This window comes from Etheostoma spectabile, chromosome 8 (assembly GCF_008692095.1).
Source record: "Etheostoma spectabile isolate EspeVRDwgs_2016 chromosome 8, UIUC_Espe_1.0, whole genome shotgun sequence".
NCBI lineage: Eukaryota > Metazoa > Chordata > Actinopteri > Perciformes > Percidae > Etheostoma > Etheostoma spectabile.
The window spans coordinates 31,972,296-31,996,328 of record NC_045740.1 but is presented as its reverse complement, the minus strand read 5'-3'; the positions used below and the strand labels follow the sequence as shown (position 1 = coordinate 31,996,328).

At 42.0% G+C, this 24,033-nt stretch overlaps 3 protein-coding genes across 5 annotated transcripts in view; 1 reads left to right on the top strand and 2 right to left on the bottom strand.

The window, feature by feature from the left end:
• LOC116693433 (uncharacterized protein KIAA0513-like) overlaps positions 1-24,033 on the top strand; it is a 453,101-nt gene that overhangs the window by 249,333 nt on the left and 179,735 nt on the right. The window lies entirely within an intron of this gene.
• LOC116693434 (uncharacterized protein KIAA0513-like) overlaps positions 1-24,033 on the bottom strand; it is a 453,088-nt gene that overhangs the window by 277,503 nt on the left and 151,552 nt on the right. The window lies entirely within an intron of this gene.
• LOC116693372 (zinc finger protein ZFPM1-like) overlaps positions 1-24,033 on the bottom strand; it is a 143,751-nt gene that overhangs the window by 11,801 nt on the left and 107,917 nt on the right. For 2 of the 3 annotated variants that reach the window (XR_004332911.1, XR_004332912.1), the window contains 5 exons: positions 9,049-9,151; positions 6,837-7,082; positions 5,742-5,975; positions 5,328-5,570; positions 1,349-5,177 (listed from right to left, as the gene is read on the bottom strand). Coding sequence is in view for 1 of the 3 variants with exons in the window: in XM_032522295.1 (XP_032378186.1) it covers positions 2,545-5,177; positions 5,328-5,570; positions 5,742-5,975; positions 6,837-7,082; positions 9,049-9,151 (3,459 nt within the window). In the remaining 2 variants the exon portion in view is untranslated. Of the gene's footprint in view, positions 1-603; positions 5,178-5,327; positions 5,571-5,741; positions 5,976-6,836; positions 7,083-9,048; positions 9,152-24,033 lie in introns of those variants that run through there. The other variant, XM_032522295.1, reaches the window with a different exon arrangement.

Below are 24,033 nucleotides of genomic sequence, written 5' to 3'. Positions count from 1 at the left end.
TAAAAAAGATTGAAGCCACTAGAAATAAAGTACACTCACATTCTCCATCAGTGTCTCTCAGAACTTTTTTATTTCCCATGCATAGTTTGGATAAGAGTGTAATGGAACTGCAATGGAATGAAAAATATCGAAATTAAAGTTTTGACATTCATTGTGATTTTCTCTGTTTTGGACATAAGAGGAATCATTGAGAAAACATATTATCAACTAGAAAATGTGAGGGTTCAAATCTTTCAGAAAGACCTTCAAGGTGACGGACTTTAGATGGGGAAAAGTTCTGAATAACATAAATAGATTACAAAAGAATCCCTAAAACTAAAACATTCAGCACATTTTATACAACACAGTGCAGTTAAAGTAAGTTCAAAGGAAAATTTCCAGCACTTGGTTACTTAATTTGTGACTAGTTGACATGACTCTGTGACTTTCTTCTCCTTTTGAACTGAGAGAGATAGGCCGGCACTATTGTAAACACTTAGTAGAAAGACGGGTCTGGTACAGTGCTGCTCCAAACCAAAAGAGAGCCCACAAATCAACCAGCAACTTTGAATTATGTTTAAAAAAATCCTACACTTTTACATTTGGGTTCCAGTTGTGGGAATGGACAGATGGGGTGAACAATCAATGAATGAGGAGCTCACATTGCCACAGTCACTATAACACTTTAATACGCTGATATGTCAGTGTTATGTTTCCAGCTTGTTCCGTTTCTTAGAATTTGGGGGAGGAAAAGGACTACATTTGTTACAAATTCAGCATCTGAATGCAATATTGGCTGTTGGCAGCTTCAATTAAAATTAAGTCAGGGCCCTAAACAGCTTAAGATGATCCTTACTGTACATTGGTAACTTTGCATCATATTAATATTAATAATTAATAATTGAAAAAAAAGCATTTCACAGTTCTAACTAACACTGTATTGCAACTGCAACAGCAGCATGGGAACATAGCGTCCACCTATGTGTGCATGAGTGAGAGAGCAATAACATAAGAGTGGAAAGGCATAGTCTCTCTCTTACACACATCGAGTGGGTATTACATACATGCTAACTCTAGCTACTGTGTGAGGTGTTGTACTAAGATGTGACTATTCCCTGCTATGCCTTCATTACCGGACAGAAACACAATAATTTAAAGGAAAAATAACATCTTTAAGATGTGTATTAGACACCAAAGCATTTTTTGTGTTTTTGTATTCCTTAGTTTATGTATGAAATGGCAGTGTGCAACAAATAATGTTAAGCGGAGTGTCCGTGATGGTCATACTTTGCATTATATGGAGAAAGATAAACCAAGATTTGGATTGTGTTACCTAAATGTGAAGGCTAGCCTACACTGGCCTCAAAACTCAAAAAGCGCTCCCTTTAACGTTCTCATGTGAAAAGCTGTAAGTGAGGAAACTGTTCTAAACTAATTATGTTGCTCATCAGCAAGGTACAAGAGGGGATAAAAATGAACAGTGCTGGTTTTTCAGACCTCACCATCAATTAAAGACTACATGAAGAGATAAACCAATTGTGACACAATGTATCACAAAATGCAAACGTAATAAAGTTCAGTGTGATCTCAGTGATTACTGTAAGAAGATATTATATATCTACACTTAGAAAATACACTTCAACACACCCAGTTCCTTCCAACAGTATGAAAAATATACAAATAAAAAACACAAGTACTCTCAGACACCAGGTAGGTAGTTTTCTGTTGACATGAAATCAGTGAGGACTAAAAGATAAATATTTCACTTTTTTTTTCTCCCTTGCATTTTAAAGAGAAAATAAAAATTTGTGTATATGAAAGAAAAGAAGAAAAAAACTGTCCATTTTGAAATATTATCCTTCAGTAATTAGTAACATTGATACCACATATTTGTTTTTCAGTTAAAAACGCTTTAGTTTCTCTAGTAAGCAAAAAAGAGCCAGTGTTGAAACCAAAAGCATTATAGAATTCTTTTTTTCAGACATCATACACTATGCACAGATAATAAAAACATTAACAATGATCAAGTCTTTTCCACACAAGAGAAACGATTCCTCTGTTTAGGTCTGGAACATTAAGAGCTCAGGAGAAGACTGGAGATTCATCATAATCATCATCATCATCATCATCAGCCTGTATTATCAGCAGTCAGAAATGCCTCCAACAGTCAGAATCTAGGTACTGACAGTTCTACAATGAGACAGAAAAGAGACAGAAACGTTTTAATGCCCTCATGATGCAACATACTGGGAGGCCTGGGAGTGGTAGATGAAGTTGAATTGGGGACTGGGGTAAGGAAGCCAAAGAGTGATCTAGGGGACAAGGGCACACAAGTGTGTGCAGGTAGCATCCGTCTCAGCTCTTAGTGTACTACAAACTTTGACCCATTAGAGGAGAAACATGAGTTAATGTATGTTAGTAACACCACCTGCAATTCTGCTCTGGAGCAGTTGGGCATCAGGCCCTGCCAGGTGAGTAACAGTCATTCATTGTCATTCATGGCCATGCCAGCTGAGAGTCATATTGGCGACGAAAAGCCTCCACTGAAGAAGTGAAATGCTCAGCTCACTTGACATGTTCAGCACTGTGGGAGGAGCAGTAGTATTTTTTATGAGCAATGAATGTGGAGAGGCTGCTGAACTTGATATTGCAGAGGCGACAGAAGCGAGAGTTACCATTCAGGACAGGGGAGATTACTGTGGTTTTAGGGCTGGGGATTGGGGCAGGCTGGGGTGTGGAGGCTATGATCGGGACAGCCTTGTCTGGAAGATGGGAGGAACCCACCACCTCCTTCAGGATCTCAGGCACAGGTGATAAAGTCAGAGAGGCAGCCCTTGGGGGAGACACCGGAAGAGGTGAACAGGCCGAAGGTGACCCAACCCCACCCGAAGGGCTGCCGTTGACCGGTGGGGAGACAGGAGAAGTTGTACCACTCCTTGTCTGCCCGTTGATGGGGTCTCTGTGAGCACGAGAGACCAGTCTGGGCTGGCTGGTCGAGGTGGTGGAGGTGTTTGCAGCAGGTCCATCCCTGGGACTAAGGCTGGGGCTGCGACTGACTGCAATGCCTGGCTGGGGTGGCTGAATGGTTACAACCAGACCGTGGGTAGTCTTGAAGTGCTCCATCAGGTCACTGGTGATGAGCCTGTTAGGGCAGTATGGGCAGACCACCTGAGAGGAACCAGCGCATACACCTTTGGCCCCAGCTACTGGGGTGGCTGCAAGTGTGGGAGTTGTATTGGGACAAGATGTGGCATCAGAGGCCGGTAAGGCAGAAGGGTGAGAACTGGATGATGTGCCTTGAGCCTGAGCAACCCACTCGGCCGGTAGCGCTTTAGCCTCCATAGGGTGCAAAAGCTCAGGGCGCTCCTGCTGAGGCTTGCTTTTGGGAGAGGTGGAGGCCGATCTCTTGAGCCTGTGAAGCTGCTCTAAGGTGTGGGGCTGGAGGGTGGTGGCAGGGCAATAGTAGGTTTTATGAGCCAGGTAGTTCTCAATGCTGTTGAAGCTGATACTGCAAGCGGTGCACTTGTGGTAGTCAGTAAGAGGCAGGGCAGGGAGAATACTGCTACTGCTACTGCTGTGCCGTGAAACCTCTCTCAGACGGGGCCTCTTGCTGAGGTCAATTGGGCCATCTCCTTCAGAGCTGGAGCTGGCAGCCCCGCTGGGAGAAACTTCTTGCTTCACTGCCAAGCCCAGAACAGAAGGGGATGGCGCAGAAGCAGCAGCAGCAGTGGCTGCAGCAGCAGCAGCCGCAACAGCAGCGGCATTGGCTAAGGCTTCAGTTCTGGCCATGTGAATCTCGTACATCTTCTTCCTCTTGCGTGTGCGGATGGGCTGGGGAAGGAAGGCTGCTGTGGTGGTTGCCTTGGCCATGTGTACAGCTCGGTGGTTGGATGGGTCATGGCGTGACGCACAGTAGAAGCGTTTGTGAACAGTGTAGTTTTCATGACGACTGAAGCGAATGTTGCAGGCCACGCAGAAGGTTCTATTGGGATCGTCTTCTTGGTCCTCTGCTGATCCACTAGCAGGACTTTGGCTACCTTCACTTGCTCTTCCTCCTCCACCTCCACCTCCACCTCCTACACCTTCCCCTTCAGAAGAAGATGATATGCCCTCTTTCGCCACCGGGTTTTCAGTCTTCATCTCCACCATCTTCTTGGATTCTGTTACTCCACTTCCTGCAGAGGGTTCAGAGTCAGTAGGAGAAGCAGAGGCGGCTCTACTTGCTCCTCCACCCTGAGGAGATGCAGACGAGCCATGTGCCCCACTGGAAGGCATTGTGGCTGGGGCTGCATCCCTTGTCGATCCAGGGCCTGAAGCTGAGGTGGCACTCTCTCCATGGTGTCTACTGGAGCAGTACAGCCTCTTATGTGCATAGAAGTTGTTAATGTTGTTGAAGGTGATATCACACTCAAAGCAGGTGGCTCCTTTATGAGGGGGAGTGGCTGCGGGTGTAGGTGCAGTCGGTCCAGAGGAGAAGAAGGCTGCAGGGTTGTTCTGAGGAACTGCCTGACCCTGTTTCAGACGGCTGTGGACCATCTCTGACATTTTAGCCAGTATCTCCGAGGCCTGAGGCAAAATGGCTGCCTCAGGATTAAACATGTACTGAGGCAAGAACATTGCTCCTCCAGGAAGAACTGACCCTGTGCCTCCCAAATGTGCAGGGCTAGAACCAGGGGTGGGACTAGTTGGTTCTGGCTTCACAGATGTGGTGGCTGGACTCTTTGGAGAGGTTAATGTCTGGCAGGAAGATGTGGTAATTTGCTCCTCCTTTGTCGTCCTTTTTGCTTCTTGATCTCCCTCCTTTTCACAAAGCTCCTGTACCTCCCCATCCTCCTTTAACTCCATTTGCTCCTCTTCTGTCTCGGAGTCTGAATGAGGCTCCTCTTTGATCTTTAGGTCAGTGGTTGTGGCATTAAGAGGACTGCAGTCTCGAGGTGTGGCTGAGCCGCCGTTTGCACCAGGGCTGGATGAGTCTGGCAAAGGGACACAGGCTAGGGGCTCCCTTTCCTGGGGAGACAGCTGTAGCTGGGGGTGGTCAACAGATGATGGCGTACTTTGGCGAGGGGTGGGACTCCTTTCAGCTGGGACCCTAACCTCTAGGTGAGTTCGCACATGCTGCTGAAGCTGGGCAGGGGAGTCAGAGTTGTGACCACACACTTGACACTTCAGCACAACACCCGAGTCTCCTGGACTGAGACCTGAAGAAGAAAGTCAAAATTAGTGACCTATAACAGTAGCTTACATTCGAATGGTTTGGTAATGGAAATATTCAAGTTTGGTCAAGATTAAGTTGATCGACAAAATTGATAATCTTGAAAATCAGCTGACATAATGATGAAATGTGTTACCAGTTGAAAGGGGCAGCTTTGGAAGTCCAGGCCCAGGGGAGTAGACCTCACTGTGAGATCCAGGCTGGCAAACCATGTGGCTGGTGACCAGATGGCTGTAGAGGATGTCCCTTGTGGTGGAGACAAAGCCGCAGCCATGACACACCCCGTTCAGAGTGTCCGTGTGGACCTTAAGGTGGCGCTCACAGTTTGCTTTTGTAGTAAAGGCTGACAGACAGATGAGACAGACAAATGGACGCTCACCTGTGGAAGGACCAAGAGGGACAATAAGTTAGAGGGTCAAAGAGTGAGCTCATCTACCAAACAGTCAAATGAACTGGTTGATGAAGGCACACTAGTCAAGTAACGAGGTAGATCTCAATGTTTTGATCCTTTGTCTGTTTGGCATAAATATACAGTAAGTCTTGCTCTCACCACTGTGGGTGCGCATGTGGATCTCTAATGAGCTGGCACTAGGGCAGCTCTTGTTGCACTGTGGAAAGGGGCAGATGCGTTCATTGGGATAAGACTCCTTGGGCTTGTCTTGTGGCGGGGACGAGGCTGCGGCTGGCTGCTTCTGACGGCTAGCGCAGTAGTACATAAGGTGAGCCTGCAGGTTCCTCTCACTTCGGTACCAGATTCCACAGTCCTTGCATGGGAAAATGTCCTCTGATGGACAGCAGAACATACATTTAGAGTTAGTTGAATGAAAAGAAACCCAAATTTGTATGGTTTAAGCAACTTGATGAAAAGCACCACTGATCAAACACAGACATGTTTTGGTGTGGATGTTCAACTCCAAGTATATAAAAATGTTGTTCTAATTTTAATCCACTAGTATTTACCTATACCCTTATTCTGAAGATGTTAATATACATAAAGTATGTGCATTTATCACATGAACAACATTTCAGAAGTCATTCTAGAGCTCTAATAGAAAAATAGAAACATAAGCACACCCACAAACACTCCATTGCTATGAGTATCCAAGGCAACAGGAAACTAATTATCATATCTTATCATCTGGGTTATTTTTTAAAACATTACAATTATTTGCTGCAGTGTTACCAGATACCAGATCTAGGAATGAGTAATGATCTAGCATGATTACCAATGGCCACGCCATGTGTGTGTTTATGCATCAGCTACAGACCTCAGCAGATCACATTTACAAATGAAAATGTATTGAGTGGCTCTGACAGGAGAGTTAAAGAACTGCAACCCCATCTTGTGGCCAAAGAGATCAGTGCAACTGACAAATGCTGAATAACAGTAGATGGTTGCAGCTTATATTGCAGTGATCAGAATAACAATGCTTGAATAGAAGACGTAAAGGCTGACAAGAAGAAAAATGTGTAGTATAAACGATTAGAAGGAGATGCCGTTTTTGATGTAATACTTTATGGGCCATATCCCATACGCCTTGTACCTTGCAAAAACACATTCCTAAGGAATTATCTTGAGCTTGAGGGAGCTGCTAACAGATAAATAATATATACTGTATGTTCAAGCCTTAAATACAACACTCACTATTGACAACAGCAGTAGCCAAGATGGCCGCCATGCCAGCTTGCTGTGGGAGGAGCTGGATTTCTGAGCGCAGTGCCGGCGGGTACAGTGACTCCTCCTTCACCACAGCTTGTTTCTGGGTGACAAAGCTGAGTGGAGGAGAAAGATGGGGGGAGGAGGAGGAGGATCCTGGAGGACGCAACAGGGAAGCCAGGAGCCTTTCACCAGCCCCAAGTTCTCTGGTTACTTTACAGAACAACTCCTCACCTGAAAACACACAAGCTTGAGTCACATTAGGAAACAGACAAGGCACATCCCTAGTTTGGTAAGATATGGTAACAGTTCACTTTTTATTTTCATATGACCAATACAAAATAGGATTAAAGGTGTTTGGGAGAAGGAATTAACAGTGACCATTTTTGAGAAGACATGGGAGGATATTTGGAGTTACGCGAAAAAGTAATCCAGTTAAAAATAATCCATAAAGTGTATATATCTCCTAATCGCAGGCATTCTTTCAATCCACCACTTTCTCCTCTGTGTCTTAAATGTAAAACAGAAATAGGTACCATACGTCACTGCTTATGGTCTTGACATACATTACAGAAATATTGGTCTGACATATTAGATGAATTATAAATAACATTTGGAAAAGATTTAGAAATGGATCCATTAACTCTGATTTTGGGCCTTCCAAGTACCTGCTACAAGTGGCAACAGGTTATATAACATTCTTAGTTTTGCTGAAAAGAAATATATCATCACAGTGGATCTCTTAAGGGTTGGTTTAAGGTTATATAGGAATTGATTCCTCTTGAATATTTAACAAATATTAAACATCACAAAGCGGACCAGGTTTGTTTTACAAGGTCTGGCAGCCTAGTACCTGACAATTATTTGATAATTATGCAAGGAATACCCTGAACTTAGGCTCTTGTGACCTGTGATGTAACTTACATTTTTTTTTATTTAACCTTTTTTTATTCAAGGAAGTTTCACTGAGAGGCAGCCTCTCTTTGCAGGAACGCCCTGATCCCATTCCCACAGGTCCACATTGATACCTGAAGATGCCCAGTAAACCCCAGTCAGATCTGCTGCCACTGAGCAGCTCCACTGGAGCTGTCGGAGGATAAGGGCCTTGCTCAAGGGCACCTCAGTGGTGGTAATGAGGAAGAGACAAGCGCTGCTCTTTCACTTTCCCCACCCAGATTTTATCCTGTTGGTCTGGGGATTGAACAAATATATCTCGGTTGACATATACTGTATTTTGTGTTTGTTTTGTTTTTGCTTGTTAGTATTGTTTATATCTTTGCTTGGTGTCATTATTATTGTTCTTGTGTAAAAAAAAATACATACACAAATACAAAACCAATACATATTGTAAAAAAAATAATTCTGGTTGCAGAGAGAGTGGAGACATTTTGAACTGTAGTAGCAGGAAACGCAAATATGGAACTAATGTTGATGATGACTTCATCACATTCCAGTGTCCCAGTTAGTCCACATGAGCAAAGCCCTGGAACCGACACACCTGAATGGAATGAAGCTATCATTGGGGATTATCAGCCCTGTGCTTTCTTGACAGAATGTCTGCCCTGAAAATGGACTATTCAAAAGATGGTGCCTGGTTGGGAATGAGGGTAGAACTAGCAGGACAGCTGGTAACATTTAACATTAACCCCCATATTTTGCATTTATAATCAGTACATAAACATTTAATGAATGTTTATAACATACTACAATGTAGCTGTAAGCAGATATAAGAACATTTAGGTGTTTATTGATGTAAAAGTAAAGTTGTCAACTTCTACTATGAAGACATGTTATGTTATTACAACTGTTTTTTAATATATTATCATTCATAATCACCAGCCTACAATTATGGGTGCCTATACTTGTTGATATTTATTTCTGAATACAGATACATTGTAGTGTGCTATAAACCATTTAATTAAATGTATATTTACTCCTTATAAATGCTACATATGAGGAGTTAAAGTAAACTGCTTGAATTTGTTGATGAAAACCATGTGGAGCAATACATAATAATATTGAGGAGGTGATGCATTGTGATGCATTGTGATATTGAATCGATTTTAATTGTTGACAAGACAATCAAATTGAATCGTGAGACCAGTGAAGATTCACACCCCTAGAATAAACATCACAAAGAGCCAAATACAGGTGGACATGGTGCTTGAGGCATTCTCCGTTGTCACATAGAAAAACTCGCCTTTGCTGTATATGGTACAGTTGGCAGCTGAGACGTCAGAGGTCAGAGGGAGCAGACCAATCCAACAGTCCAGATCTTCGCACACCAGAGTCAACCTAGACGTCTACACACAAACACAGAAAGCAGATGAGAAATGAACATAACCTTTTCTTTGGTCAGACTTATCACAATCCCTGCTGACGTATACAGTATGTACTGAAGCAGAGGCTGTACCCTCTTACAAATGTGTGTAATAAACTGTGTAGTGAGATTTAAAGGTTTACTTCTCAATTTAACAATAATCATTTTCATTTTTTTTGTCAATGAGTGTTTTGTTGACATGATTTTACATGATTATGTCAAATATACAAGCAATGTAGCAATGAGGTCTTGGTTTGTGACTATTAGTGTTGAAACAATTAGCTGATTAATGAATTAGTCAATTAAAAATGGGTTGGTTCCAGCTTCACTGGTCTGACAAAAACTATTTAAAGATGCCACCTTGAACTCTGGGAAAATGTGAAAGTATTTTTTCACTATTTCTTGATATTAACTGAAATCCACCCATGTCTAAATTTAAACAAATGAGCTATTAACAAATGATATTGTGCCTTGCATTGTATCTGCATTTTGAAACATTCTCTTTTATGAAATGAAATGACCACAGTGGAAAAAAGACAGTGTAACCTGATGGTACTTCCTGTACATTATATGTTCTTATTCATGGAACATTTCATAGTACTAGCAATACAGTACATTCAGTGTAGTGCTACCATCTGCCAGGTTGAACAGTATACAGTGTCAATTGATTTTTCTCTCATGCCTCCCTTAACATCATTTCAAAAGAAAACAAGTCAAATGAAATAAGAGAGAGACTCTTAAAGGGCATGCCATTGTCACTTTGAAGTGTCCATTCTCTTCCTTAACTGTGCTTCTGTATAGTATGCAGACCATGAGATAATCACAAAAATTCAAGCATTAATTGCTGGCAATCAGGAACACAGAGGCACACAGTACTGTCCAGTGTGCGGCCAGTGGTAAACACCCATTTACAAAAAGAATGCCAGCGGGCAGAGGATGATTACAACGCAAGAAGGAAATGAGGAAATGAGGGGAGCATGGGCTGAACAAAGCTGCTCAGAAAATAAAAGGAGAACAGAGAGAAAATGAATAAAAGAGGAAGAGAGACCCTGGGAGAGAGTGAGAGAAGAAAAGGAAGAGAAAGAAGATCTGATGAGGTCGACAGGCTGCTATTCAGACGGCTGCCATAATTAGATCTACAGTGAATACACTGGACAAAGAGTGGAGGGTCAACATCCAGTCTCTGTATGTGTGGAGGTATGAGGGACAGAGACCGGGAGGGGGACATGTAAAACACACAGACACACAGATATACACACACCTGTGTGTCCTGAGTACAATCTTGGCTTTGTTCATATGAGGCTCCAGGAGCATTCCCTATGACTCCCAGGACACAGGCTTATCACATGCCTCCATGACACACGCATGCATGCACGCATACTTATACAGTACCACACTATGCCACAAAATTGGGTAAATACTAGTAAGTACAAGAGGTTTTAACAGCCTTTAACAAATGACCATCAAAGTGGTACATGCACATGTACTGTACTGTATGTTTATGCTCTGGTGTTCCAACGTCTAACTGCCGAGATAAAGGTGACTAAGGAAGTATTTCTCTATTCATGTATGGCATGGCCCAACTATTCTGTTGTCTTTCCATTCCTATCTTATATAAAATAGAACTAATTCAACAATTAAAAAGAGAATAAAACACTTCACACTATATCTTACACAATATCTTTTCTATCAAACCCAGTGTGTGAGGGGCAGCGCCGTGTTGTGGTGCAGTACTGCTCACTCTCCACCAGGTGGCAGCCTTCCCTCAGCACTGGACCTGAGAGCGCTTGCACCGCACTCACTGAACAGTTAAGGCTCTAAGTGTCAAAGGTGACATGATGGTGTATCCTGTTTGTTAAGTGTTTCTTCTGTCACACTCCATAGTTAGCTTTAATACCAATACTATTGAATACATTAAATATTCAAGAAATGACATGACCAATGAAAATCTCATAGCGCTAATCAGTACTTTGTCAATGATTGCAGTAGTTCATTAGAACATACAGTGCCGATTTACATTCCTAAATGTATATGATTGTAGCAGTGGTTCAGGGCAGCCATTGGTTTTCCATTCACTTCTATATGATATGAAAATATATTAGTAGACTCTGCATTATAGATTTTTTAATTATGACTTGAATGGCACCCAATGGTAGCCTACAACGGCAGAAAAATACACACAATCAAAGCACACGTGTGGTTTGAAAAAAAAAAAGATTACCTGTGATTTGAGGTGATTGTGATTTGTAATAAATTGGATAAAACAGTGGTTACCAATGTGGCGTGGTGGGAAGTAACTACATTTACTCAATTACTGTACTTAAGTATTTTTATTTTATTTTTTTGCTACTTCATGCTTCTAGTCTACTACACTTTGGAAGTAAATACTGTACTTTTTTTCTTCACTATATTTACTTTATCAATGTTAGTTACATTGCAGATTCTTATTATTAATACAAAATATAACTCAACTGGGACTGCAGCAGCTCAGGGTTCGAGTCCGACTTGGGGCCACTTGCTGCATGTCTCCCCCCTCTCTCCCCCGCTTTACTGTCCTGTCTATTAAAGGCTAAAAAGGCCAAAAAATAAATAAATTAAAAGTATAAAAATATAATTTATTAGTCTTGATTAGTATTAGTTACCCAGCAGTGTATAAATTACTTAAAATTAGCTTTACCTTTACCAGCTGCAGTATTAGTTAAAACTTAACTTTAGTAAGTTAAATTTTATTTAAAAATTTAAATTCATGTAATTATGAAAAGGGCAATCCTGCATAGTGAATCCTTTTGGTACTGTAAGTGTATGTTGATACCAATACTTAGAACTTAGGACTTTATTACAGTATTACACTGTAGTATTGCTAATTTTAGTAAAATATCTAAGTACTTATTCCATCACTGCCGATATAAGCTTTGAGACCCCCCCAAAAAAATCACTGCCAAACACAAATGTATTCATTATTACTGAATTATTATTTTCTTAAATGTTTAAAAAGAGATTGAACACTGGAGTGTTTTACCTCTTCAGGACTCAAAAAACATTAAAATTAAACTATTTTAAATAGGGAACATTGCTCGAAAGGTATGACGAGTTCAAATTTAATGTTTACAAGAGTTTAGATTTCATGGCTATAAAAGGGTCAAAGCCAAAACGGTTAGGAAAGAGTGGGCTCAAACATGCAAAACCATCGGTATAGTCCTCAAACAGTACAACTTCATTCAGTGAAATAATATAATAGTCTTTTAAATATTCTGCTAAATTCCAAATAGAAAAACACATAATTGAGGCCAAAAACATGATATTGTCTAGATGAATAAAAAAAAAAAAACAATATGGTATATTCCTAATCAGCGCCCTGCTGCTCCATAAGGTGAAAGCCTTTAATCATTAGTGAGTGTACGATCAGACGGATCATACTACACAGCCAGTTACAGTTGAAATACCTGCAGAAGATGGAGATGGTCTGTAGGCGTGCTTGGGAAGACAGTGAGAAGAGAGAAGGGAAGGACAGAAGGAAGGAAGCCTCTCAGTCTGTTGTACGTTGAAGATTGAGGCAGAGCGTATTGGATTTCATGGGGAACTAGCGCTGATGTGGAGATACTGCTTCTTTTGTTTTAATTTGTAACCCAATGCTGGAGCCGTCTCAGCTGTAAGTACTGCTAATTTGTTTCAGACTAATTCATCACGGCCACGGCTTTGGAATTCGCCATGATAGGGCAATGGGGAGAGCTCAGTATTACACAAGTGGAAAACACACACACACACACACACACACACACACACACACACACACACTTGTTCTTCAAAACATTTTAAGCAATTACTCATTGTGAGTGTGATACACTCATAAATTTCCTTATTTGATAATTGTTACCACTTTTGTTAAAAGTCCATGGCGTCCACTCCCTTACGCAGTTTCCTACCTGACCACAGCTATATCAACGTGATTTTATTGGGCCACAGTCACTAGGACAAAAGAAACATAATACACTATCTTGGGAAAATTATTGATCTTTAGTTATGTAACATCATTGATGATTTTTTCATATCTGAGAACTGACCAGAGAAATCCTTCCAGTGACACGTGGCAGCTAAATATTTTATAGAGGTACATCTATCCTGAAAATCACTCATTTCTAGGGGAAATGCACATAACTCTAGCATTTAACTTAAACCCTTTTAAGATCTAATTTCACTCCGGAAACCTTTCTAATTCCATATAGGCTCTCACAGATTCAAGCATTGTCAGGTAGAAAAAGACACTCCGGCCAAGTGTAGTTCAGGAAGCCTGAAGGACTGGGATTTTTGGGGGGGCCTGTTTGTGAACTCATTGAGATTCAGAAAACCTCATGAGGTACAGTAGAATGCAAATATATGCACCTACATATACATACAGGGTGAAATCACTTGGAAGTTTATTGGGCATTCAAACAGCCTGTCCTCAATATGGCCACATATGGATTTAAAGGAGATATGGATCATTTGTTGCTGCTGGTTAAACTTTGAGAAAGCAAAAGTCGAGGTGTTCAATCATAGAACTTAATCGCAACATCCCAATAACTGCAAACGAGAAAAACATGCTACTATACACAATTTAAAGCCATGAATACACACCTACTAAAATGAGATAATGAGAATCAGAGACAGGCACAGGGTCACGTGTGTGTGTGTGTGTGTGTGTGTGTGTGTGTGTGTGTGTGTGTGTGTGTGTGTGTGTGTGTGTAATGAACCAGGGCAGTAAAGAATGCAGATGCCAAAGATGTGGGTGTGAGTTAAGGAGAGCGGAGAGGCCACTGGATGGTATCAAAACCTTTTCACTTCTCTTGGTCTGACGCCGATGAATTGACTCAAACAGCTAACAGCCACTTGAGGAACGTGTCTGGACCTACAAAGAAACAACCTGGGCTGTGAATTCAGTGATTTATGTCAAGGCAAGAAATGAAGCAAACTCAAAAAACTCAATCACATTGTTTAATGCACGAGTTGTGTAGGGCTGGGTATCGTTCAAAACCTGAAGGGCTGAACGTTTTAGCATCAACATCGCGATGTGTGCATGCGCAATACTCACTTCGCAGGACGTTGCTTGATAGAAAAGTAAACTTTCACCGTTCTCCTTTAACATGATTATTACCATCCGACCCTTCCCCTTTAAGACAGGTAGCCATGTGGGCAGCGTGTGTGTGTGTGACGGTAGTCCGACGGGGGTTATTGTCATGGGAAGTGAGGCTCTCTGTGTGTAGTAAAGTCCGTGGCAGCAGCTGCTGCTGACACAGTGATGTCATCGTTTGATGGGTAGTCGGTGAAGCTACAGTAGTCGGTGTTTTATGTTCACTGCAAATACAAACTAAATCACCGATTAATGCAACATAATACAACATCTCCGGCCATTTCCCCCCGCAGAAAGCTGCTACCCGCGGCTAAAGCTAAATGTTAGCCTTAAAAAAAAAAGCAGAAAGCTACTACTAGCCAGGATAAAGCTAATTTAGTTAGCCTTATAGAAACAAGCAGAGAGTTGCTACCACCAGGCTAAAGCTAATATAGTTAGCCAAAGAAACAAGCAGAAGATGCTACCAGACGGCTAAAGTAATATAGTTAGCCTAAAGAACAAGCAGAAAGCTGCTACCAGCCAGGCTAAAGCTAATATAGTTAGCCTAAAGAAACAAGCAGAAAGCTGCTACCAGCAGGCTAAAGCTATTAGTTAGCCAATGAAACAGCAGAAAGCTGCTACCAGCCAGGCTAAAGCTAATATAGTTGACCTAAAGAAACAAGCAGAAAGTGCTACAGCAGGCTAAGCTAATATAGTTAGCCTAATGAAACAAGCAGAAAGCTGCTACCAGCCAGGCTAAAGCTATATAGTTAGCCTAAGAAACAAGCAGAAAGCTGCTACCAGCCAGGCTAAAGCTAATATAGTTAGCCTAAAGAAACAAGCAGAAAGCTGCTACCAGCCAGGCTAAAGCTAATATAGTTAGCCTAAAGATCCAAGGGGTCCTTCCGTCCCAGCAAACGTTACGTTTCGGAGCCGCGACACTGGAAACGTAACACTAATCTACTACAGAAGTCTGTGTCTGGTCTAACGTCATTTCCACTGATTAAATTCTTCTTGGAGACAGTTTGTTGGTAGTGCGTGGGAATTTATCAAACTAACGAGCTTGCCCCGCTAGTCGACCCCAACCTGACATTTAGAGGAAGCAACATGCAGTCACTGTCATCACGTTAGCCTGGACTGATTATTATATGAATATAATGGTGTCATGCTAGTCAACCAGCGTATTTCTACCTGATGTCCCTCTCCAAAACCACTGAAGAAGAGTAACGTTAGTCACAGCTTTCTTGCTTTGGTGTTTGTAAAGCATTAAAGTTTAACAAAGAATGGGTCAGATTAGAAAAGATCCTTTTTCATTTTTTCTTCTATGTAAATGCACTCCCCTACAAAATCACCACAGTAGTCGAGAACGATTTATTAATTCCAAATAGGGCTATTTATGTCATCTTTTTAAAATTCCTTTTTGTTTTTTCATATTGCAATATATATCGCAGGGGGGAAAAATATTGCAACGTAAGATTTTTCCAATATCGTGCAGGCCTATTGCGACTTTAATGATACTTTTTTCAATTTAATTACATTACAAATTACGGCACAAATCTTTTTATTTCTTGTTCAGCTCCTACTAGAGCCAATCAGACATTAGAAGATCTTGGTAGAAGTATGCTGCAGGCTGATTGGCTCATTGACGCTGATGAGATTTACTCCTTAAGTATTGACATTGCGTTTTGAATGACGAAGCATTTTTCAATATTTTTGCAATACTTTGGAGGGAATTTGGTCGATGCCTAAAAAGTATTGAATACATCACCCAGCCCTAGAGTTGTGTTCACTGCAGGGACTGGCCACACCCCCATCAATAATAATAAAAAAGATGATTTGGCCTTTGACAGCAGCTAGAAAACACCTGCTGAGTTCTCACTGACTGGGCAATGTTTCATCCCACAGAGAGCAGTGCAGCACAAATGTAGCCTGTACAGTACAGCTGGGTACAGTATTGAGCGTTCATACGTTTGGTACCAAACTAAATGTGTCCTTAGCACAGAATATCAAAGTTATATAAAAGTTGACAGAATGTCTAGTCAGACTGTAGGCTTACCCTATTATCTGATCAGATATGTCTAGATTTAGAATGCAGTACATTTAATCATTTAGAGGAACGGACGGGTTTGGTAAAAAGAAAAAAGTGGCAAATGTTTGTATTCCCTGAACTTAGGCATCAGAAAGGTTGTTTTGATATTGGTATAGAAAACAGTTTTGCAACAGTTTTGAACATTTTCACACAATACCAAGACATGGAAATGTATTCATAGTATGTGTGTTTCCTCTTCACAAAGAGTCTGAAAAGAAGATGAATGCTCCTGGGAGACTACAGGTGTCAGGACTGTATATAGTAAGTAGCAGCAGTTTGGTGAGGATGAAAACAAAAAAGGAAAAAAGAAAAGAAACAAGGACCAGGATGATTTACCAGAAATGTCAGGTGGTTCAACATGATCAAAAAAAAGATCTATAGATCTGCATAGATGCAAGACCTCAAGATACCTTGTCAGCCACTTTTCCTCTTGTCTCACCCTAACTATCTGCTCAGCCCTTCATCTATCAGTGGAATGTCAGGCCTCCCCAGCAGAAGTACATCTTGGTTGAGAGCGCTGCCTTAAGCCTCATCAGCCGGAGGAGAGTCTTTGAGCTGCAGTCTAAGCCCCTTGCCCGGACCCCGGTCCCCTCATGAATATTAACCAGCCCCGAGCCTGGCTTTAATCTGCCTGATCCCCGCACTGCTGCCGCCGAGACGATAGTGAATCTAATTATTTGGTCTGATATTAACCCCCCACTCCCACACCCCACCATTCCCAGCCCCAATGCCCTGTCCTCGCTATAGATGCTGTAACATTCACATTTGTGTGTTAGAGCAAACAGACACCAACTGAACTTCAGAGCCACCTTCCTTTGCCAAAGTCAGTTCACATGAAACACACACACTAACACACACACACACACACACCTCCACCAACCCCCCTCCACCTCCAGCGCAGCCTGCAACACCCTCTTCTTATCAGGCCCAAAAACGCCCTCCTCAACACCGATAAAACTAGAATGCAAATGATGCCAGGCTGATTTTATTTCTTCATTTTCTCCCTCCATTCCCCTGTTCAGTATCAGAATGGCACCACGTTTGCCCTCTCCCTCCTCCTCCCTCTCTCTCTTTCTCTCTCTTTCTCTCTCTGAAGCCAATCAGGGGTAAGGGACAATGATGATAATAAGGATGTTGGTGGTGATGGGCACAGGAAGCAAAGAACTTTCCCTCAACTAACCCCAATGTCTCACCCCATCTCACATCACATGGTGCTATACATGCATTTCAATTAAAGGAGGAAATGGAGGACACCCCCCCCCCCACACACACACACACACACACCACCAACACCACCCTACTCTGCAGATGAGCAGATTAAGGTTTCTCTGTACAGCTGTCAACGGCCACAGTTTTACTGCTACCACTGGGGAATAAGTATGTTTGTATATGCAAATCATTACTGATACATCTAGCACATCTCAATGGTGTATACTGTTTCACATGGTCTAATATGGTCTGTAACAGTCTGAACAGGACAGGGTTATGGTCAGTAAATGTAAAACATAGTCAATAGTCAACATGAGTTTGTACATATTAGTGTATGCTATATATATGGCTGCAGGAGGACAGTTGGACTGAAAACATGATTGGCCTATAGAATTTAACAATACTACACTGTTTATGGGAAACTTAAAAAAACTGATAAGTTATATTAAAACATTGAGTGCCTTATGCTTTAAAAGCATTTAAAAAGCACATGTTCTTTTTCTTTGGTGCCATTGCTGGACGGGGATTCGACTACACATGACCAAGCCACCATAAATACAGTTTCTTTGTCTATTAAAGTTACTGTTCAATGCCATTTACTTCACCAATCATGTTGGGCTGTCTTTTTTAACTTTTTTTTTTACATCACTGACGTTATGTCACCTTAGAGTATATACAAATGATTGGAATGAGCTTGACATATAGATTTAAATGGATCAGTGATCTGTATCAGCAGATACCCGGAGTTAAGCATATTAGGGTTTTATCCTGGGACCAAAAATATACCTTTCTCCATACCTTAAATAAATGGTTCATCCCAAAAAATATAAGGTTTTATCAATAATAGAAAATCCCTCCTCATCACTGGTGCGACCTAATTACAACTGTCTGGGCCAATATAGGAATACCTGTAGCAGCTCATACGGTTTGATACATCCATGTCACACACTGTCAAACCCTTCCAAGAGGCGTACTCTCCTAGAAAATTGTAGGTAAGTAAGTAATATTTGTACAGCTGGTGAATAACAAAACCAAAGCCTGAAGATTTTACAATTCATGACACATTCCAAATAGGTGCATTTTTACTCGTGCTGTAAGCGTTTCAAATGTTTTGTGCTGCTCTAGCTGGGAATTTAATAAGCCACCCTGCTCCTCTTCTGACCTTTTCATCCATCCTTCATTCATTCACTCCTTCCACAAAATCATTCATTCAATCATCCAATTCACCCTCTTCCTCCCTTCTCCTCTTTCACTGTCTCTCCTGCACCGCCTCCTTCCTTTTATACACCTCTTTCTTTCTTAATCTCTGATTCTCTTCCTCTCCCCAACTGTCATTCCTGCTTTTCTGTCTGCCTGCCCCTCCTTCTCTCATCCTATCTTTCCCTCTTTTCTCTCTCTGTCTCTCTTTCTATCTCTCGACAACAGGAAATGGATTCTTTCCCGATCCAGGAGGTTGAAGGGTTGTACTCACTGTCCCAAACAAAGAGGTCACTGTGTGAATCCTCCAAAAAATACAAAGAAGAAAAGGAAGGCAGATAAAGATCAGAAACCTACTCTCATCCGCCTCTCTCATACAAACCCATATGATCTCACACACACACACACACACACACACACACACACACACACACACACACACACGTTGTTGCACTCACAAAAATCATTTCTCTAACATTCAACAGAAACACATTATACTTTTTTTTTTACACTTTATATTCCTCTCCTGAGATACAAATATCGTCAATACAGTACATGGCCAAGGCTCAACACCTCCAAGAAGCAGAGTAAAAAACGGAGAAAAAAAATAGAGAGAGCCATGTTTGATGAGCTGCATGCAAATGACATGTAAAAATATAAAACTGCGATACTTAAAACGGGGGCCAAGATAAGAGATTTGAAAATGAGGCACTCTTGGAAAGCAGGCTCCTGAACTGCCGGAGATGAGGCTCAGAGATAGAGAGGATAGAGGTTTTCCCTCTCCTCTTCTCCTCTCTTACACCTCCTCCTCCTTTTTCCTTCCTCCTCCACCCTGCAAAAGCCGGTGCAGATGACAGGGAGATGCAGATACCAGCCAGTCATTGCCACTGAATGATGAACACCTCTTCCCTCGGTCTCATTTAACCCTCTTCTTCCATGCTTGCCTCACCTCTCTTCTAGTTCTCTTTTTCTCTCATATTTCCTTTTGTCTCGCATGTTTTGTTTTAGTTGATGGACCTTTCCCACCTTTCTCTTTGGGTCTCTTTTGTTCCTCTTCCTCCCTGGCCTGGCTGGCTGCATTTCTGTCTATCAGTATTTTATCTTATTTGGCAGTTATTTCTCTCCTCTCTGCAATCACCCCTCCTCTTTCCCTTCCCCAGGGTGATAGGCTCTTCTGTCAGGGCCAGGTTGACAGACTGAGAGACAGACTGCTACTGTCATGATGTGGGCAAGTCATACGACAGGTAGCCTACGTGGAGCACATTGATTCAATCACCAGAGATAAAAGCTGGCTCTCCTTAAAGCCATGGTGCACAGGGTCAACATTTTGGGTCAATATATCCATCACTCAAGGTGTAATGTGAGTTTTGCCCAAAATATTCTGATGAAAGAGACCATGTTTAAAGTCCCAGTGAGAGTGCAGTTACAGCATCTTTTGCTATAGGAGAACAACCTGTTCTAATTTATTGCCATTTTTTAAACCAATAACAATCGTCATGGGTGGCGCCAAGCTCTGGACAGAGCCACGGTGCCTCTGCTAAATAGTTTCAGGAAGGAAGTTTTGTTGGAACATGTGTACATCCAGAAGTAGTTTTAGTCGTCAACAGAAAACTCAGATTGGACAGATAGTCTAGCTAGCTGTCTGGATTTACCCTGCAGAGATCTGAGGACCAGGTAACCATAGTCCTCAGATTGGACAGATAGTCTAGCTAGCTGTCTGGATTTACCCTGCAGAGATCTGAGGACCAGGTAACCATAGTCCTCAGATTGGACGGATAGTCTAGCTAGCTGTCTGGATTTACCCAAAAGGGCGGTGCTGTGTGTGGCGGCCAATAGGACACGGCCATGGCCACCACCTGCTAACCCTTGGCTCTTCCATTGTCGCCTCCACCCACGCATCCTTTACCTGTGTTACTAAAACAGAAGGTGAAGGACGAAAAACTAATTAATTAAAATACAAGCATGCAATTTGAGCAATGTAAACAAAGGTTTTGCCAAATGATATTCAAACACACACACTTTGGACCCATAATATTGCTCTTCTAGCTACTACAACCCATGAGCCAACAAAGATAAGTTTGGTTTAATATGATGGGAGAGGTTAGGTTGCCCCAAATCACCAATTACTTTATGTACACGCCACATTGATATATAAATACTCAAAACCCTAGGGACAGGCTATATAAGGTGTAGCAAACAATTCTTAAAGATAGAAACTCCTCTTCTTGCTCTGTAGTTCCTTTTTAAGAACCTTCCTTACGTATTGCTTTCTTCTGGGGGGCATCACAGAAGGTATCTCAACACTCGCCATAATCATCGATTTGTCATCTTCTGAAGGAGCACCATTTTAATTAACATTCTAATTTGATGGGCGGAGGAGGGAGAGAAACAGAGAGGCAGAGAAACACTGTTGATGAGTCCAGATAAAAAAAGATCAAAATCAGGATGTAAACAAACCGGCTCAGACTCAACGCAAAAAAAAGAAAGAAAGAAAAAACAGCTCCAGAGAGAATAAGAAAGAGACAGCGATCACCTTCACTTGTCCTTCCTGGGGGGTGAGGGAAGGAGGAAGTGGAGAGTAAAGAAGGTAGAGGGGAGGAGAAATACAGAGTGAGAAGAGACTACCCAAAAAGTGTTTGAAAAGCCGTGGGTGGCGCGCCTTATCGCCCCAGTTCTCCTGGAGAGATTATTGGGGGATTAGTGCGAACGCTTGTTTCTAAAACATGATGAAAAGACGTTCGGCGCGTGATAACGCTTTGAACTCCCCTACTCTGCTACTTCTAGGATCGTGCCTTCAGGCTGCCTTTCCACGAAAGACATGATTGGGGTGGGGTGAGCTGCTGGGTGCAGCTGAAGGAAGGAGAACAATAGAGCCAATGCTGTAAGAGAGGTCCCTCCTGTGGTACACTGTGTGTGGACACTTCACTTCGGACATCTGTCCTTTGGGTTATGTAAAAGATGCAATAAACTCAAGGTGTGGCTACACTTAAGTGTCATCGTTCTTTTTGATTTCACTTCATCTGAGCTGACATTTCACAACAATCCTGCAACTTCAGTCCAATCCCATGCACTTGTACTATCAGTTAATTAAAGCAGGATCCAATCAAAACGAGAGGAGATATAATATCAGATTTGTTATGTGTATCAGAATAGCAGTTGGTGTGCTCACTCCTGGGTTGCCATGGGAGGCTCACCAAGGAGGACCTGGTTGTTCACTCAACCAAAAACAGTGAGGAATCAGCAGCCAGCTGATCACTTGATCAGTAAACATTATTATACCCTGTTCTAAAGTCCAACAGCCATATCAGCCAGAATATATTTAAATAGATAAATGGTTTTACGCCTCTTTCTCAAGAGATGCAAATGGCAGGATTTCCATATGACACAGGCCAGTTAACACGCCACTAATCTAATGAAGAAGATCTGTTGGAGGGAGAGCGAGGACTGGATCTCATTTGCCTCTCTGTGCTCCACCCTGATTTCTCAGAACTGACAAACTCACCCCCCACCCATATGATCACACACACACACACACACACACACACACACACACACACACACACACACGCACACACACACGCGCACAAACGCCAAGCCAAGAAAAAAACAAGGCATATTTTATATTGTTTCGGATAAAAAATTAAATAAAGTCATTGCACTAAATATGACTCTTTGTGTACGTATGTGTTACTTGAGTGTGTAGTGTATGTAGGTGTGTTGCTGGGTAGGCCTTGTAGTGAACTGATAGCTTATCGGTCCGGGCCAAATAAGAATCTAATTTGATGAGATAGAGAGGGACTGCATCATAGTGGGCCATGCCAATCTCACCCAGAGATGGGACGCAAAACCTGGGGGCTCCACAGAGAGGAGTGTGTGTGTGTGTGTGTTGTGTGTGTGTGTGTGTGTTGTTGTGTGTGTGTGTGTGGGGGGGGGGGGTGTGTGGTTGTATGTGAATGTGGGTGTGTGTGGTGGGGGGGGGGGGGGGGGGAGATAACAAAATAACATTTAGTTAATTCTTTTAAGCTTTTTAAGTTTGAAGCTCTTTTTTTCCTGCTAAGTTTTGGCTCTGGCTAGATGGCGCTCACAGTGGAGAGCTACGTGGCACATGTGGGTAAAATGGGCTGTACTATGCAGAGTATATATGCCAGACAGACACACAGCTGACAGCCTTGCAGGTGGATGCGATGGAGACGGGCTCAGACACACGCTCTGCGGACAGCTGCATGCTTGTGTCAGTCCAACAGACGTGCAAGCGGTTACATAATAGTTGCTTATGCATGTGTCCATGGCAATGCACACAACATTGTGGGTTTCTAGCCATCCATTTGAATGTGTATTTACAATTTACACACACAACTGGAACACTTAAAACACCTAAATGTTGCAAAAAGTCAAATTAAAACAAGTTTGTGATCAGAAAGTTGTTGGTCCGTTCTCTAGACTGGCACGATGTACCATGGTTGTTCAAGTCCATAGTCCATACCAGTTCTGATCAGATTTGGAGTATGTAATGTGTTTACACTGGAAAAGTTACAAAAGTAAGTTCTTTCAAAGCATTCAGTATGTAATGCATTAATACTAAAATGAAACTTAAACACTGCCTGAAACAGTTGCATGTTAAAAATCAGTGTTTCATACACTGTTTTTGTTAAAGATTGTTTTTTGGGCTTTTTAGGCCTTTATTTTGAAAAGACAGCTGAAGACATGAAAGCAGAGAGAGAGGCGGAATGACATGCAGCAATCAGAGTCAAACCCGCAGCAGCTGGGACGAAGAGTAAACCACTGTGTTGAAGCGATCTACCAGGTGAGCTACCCAGGCGTACACACCGTTAATGTTTGTTGGCTCAGCTTGTTTCTCCGATAACCTAAGATCCAGACATCCAATGACTATAACCCTCCATCCTGTTAATATACAGAATATATATATACATTATCGTGTATCATATCCTGTCTAAAAATGATGCAGAAAAAACTAGTCCATGTTACTTCTAGGCTGGATTACTGCAATTCTTTATTATCCAGCTGCTTGAAAAAGTCCATAAGGACTCTTCAGCTGATCCAGAATGCTGCAGCACGTGTTCTGACGGGAACCAGGAAAAGAGACCACATCTCTCCTGTTTTAGCTTCTCTGCATTGGCTTCCTGTAAAATCTAGAATAGAATTTAAAATCCTTCTTCTCACCTACAAAGCTCTTCATGGTCAGGCACCATCTTATCTAAAAGAGCTAATAGTTCCTTACTACCCCACCACAGCACAGTGCTCCCAGAGTGCAGGGTTACTTTTG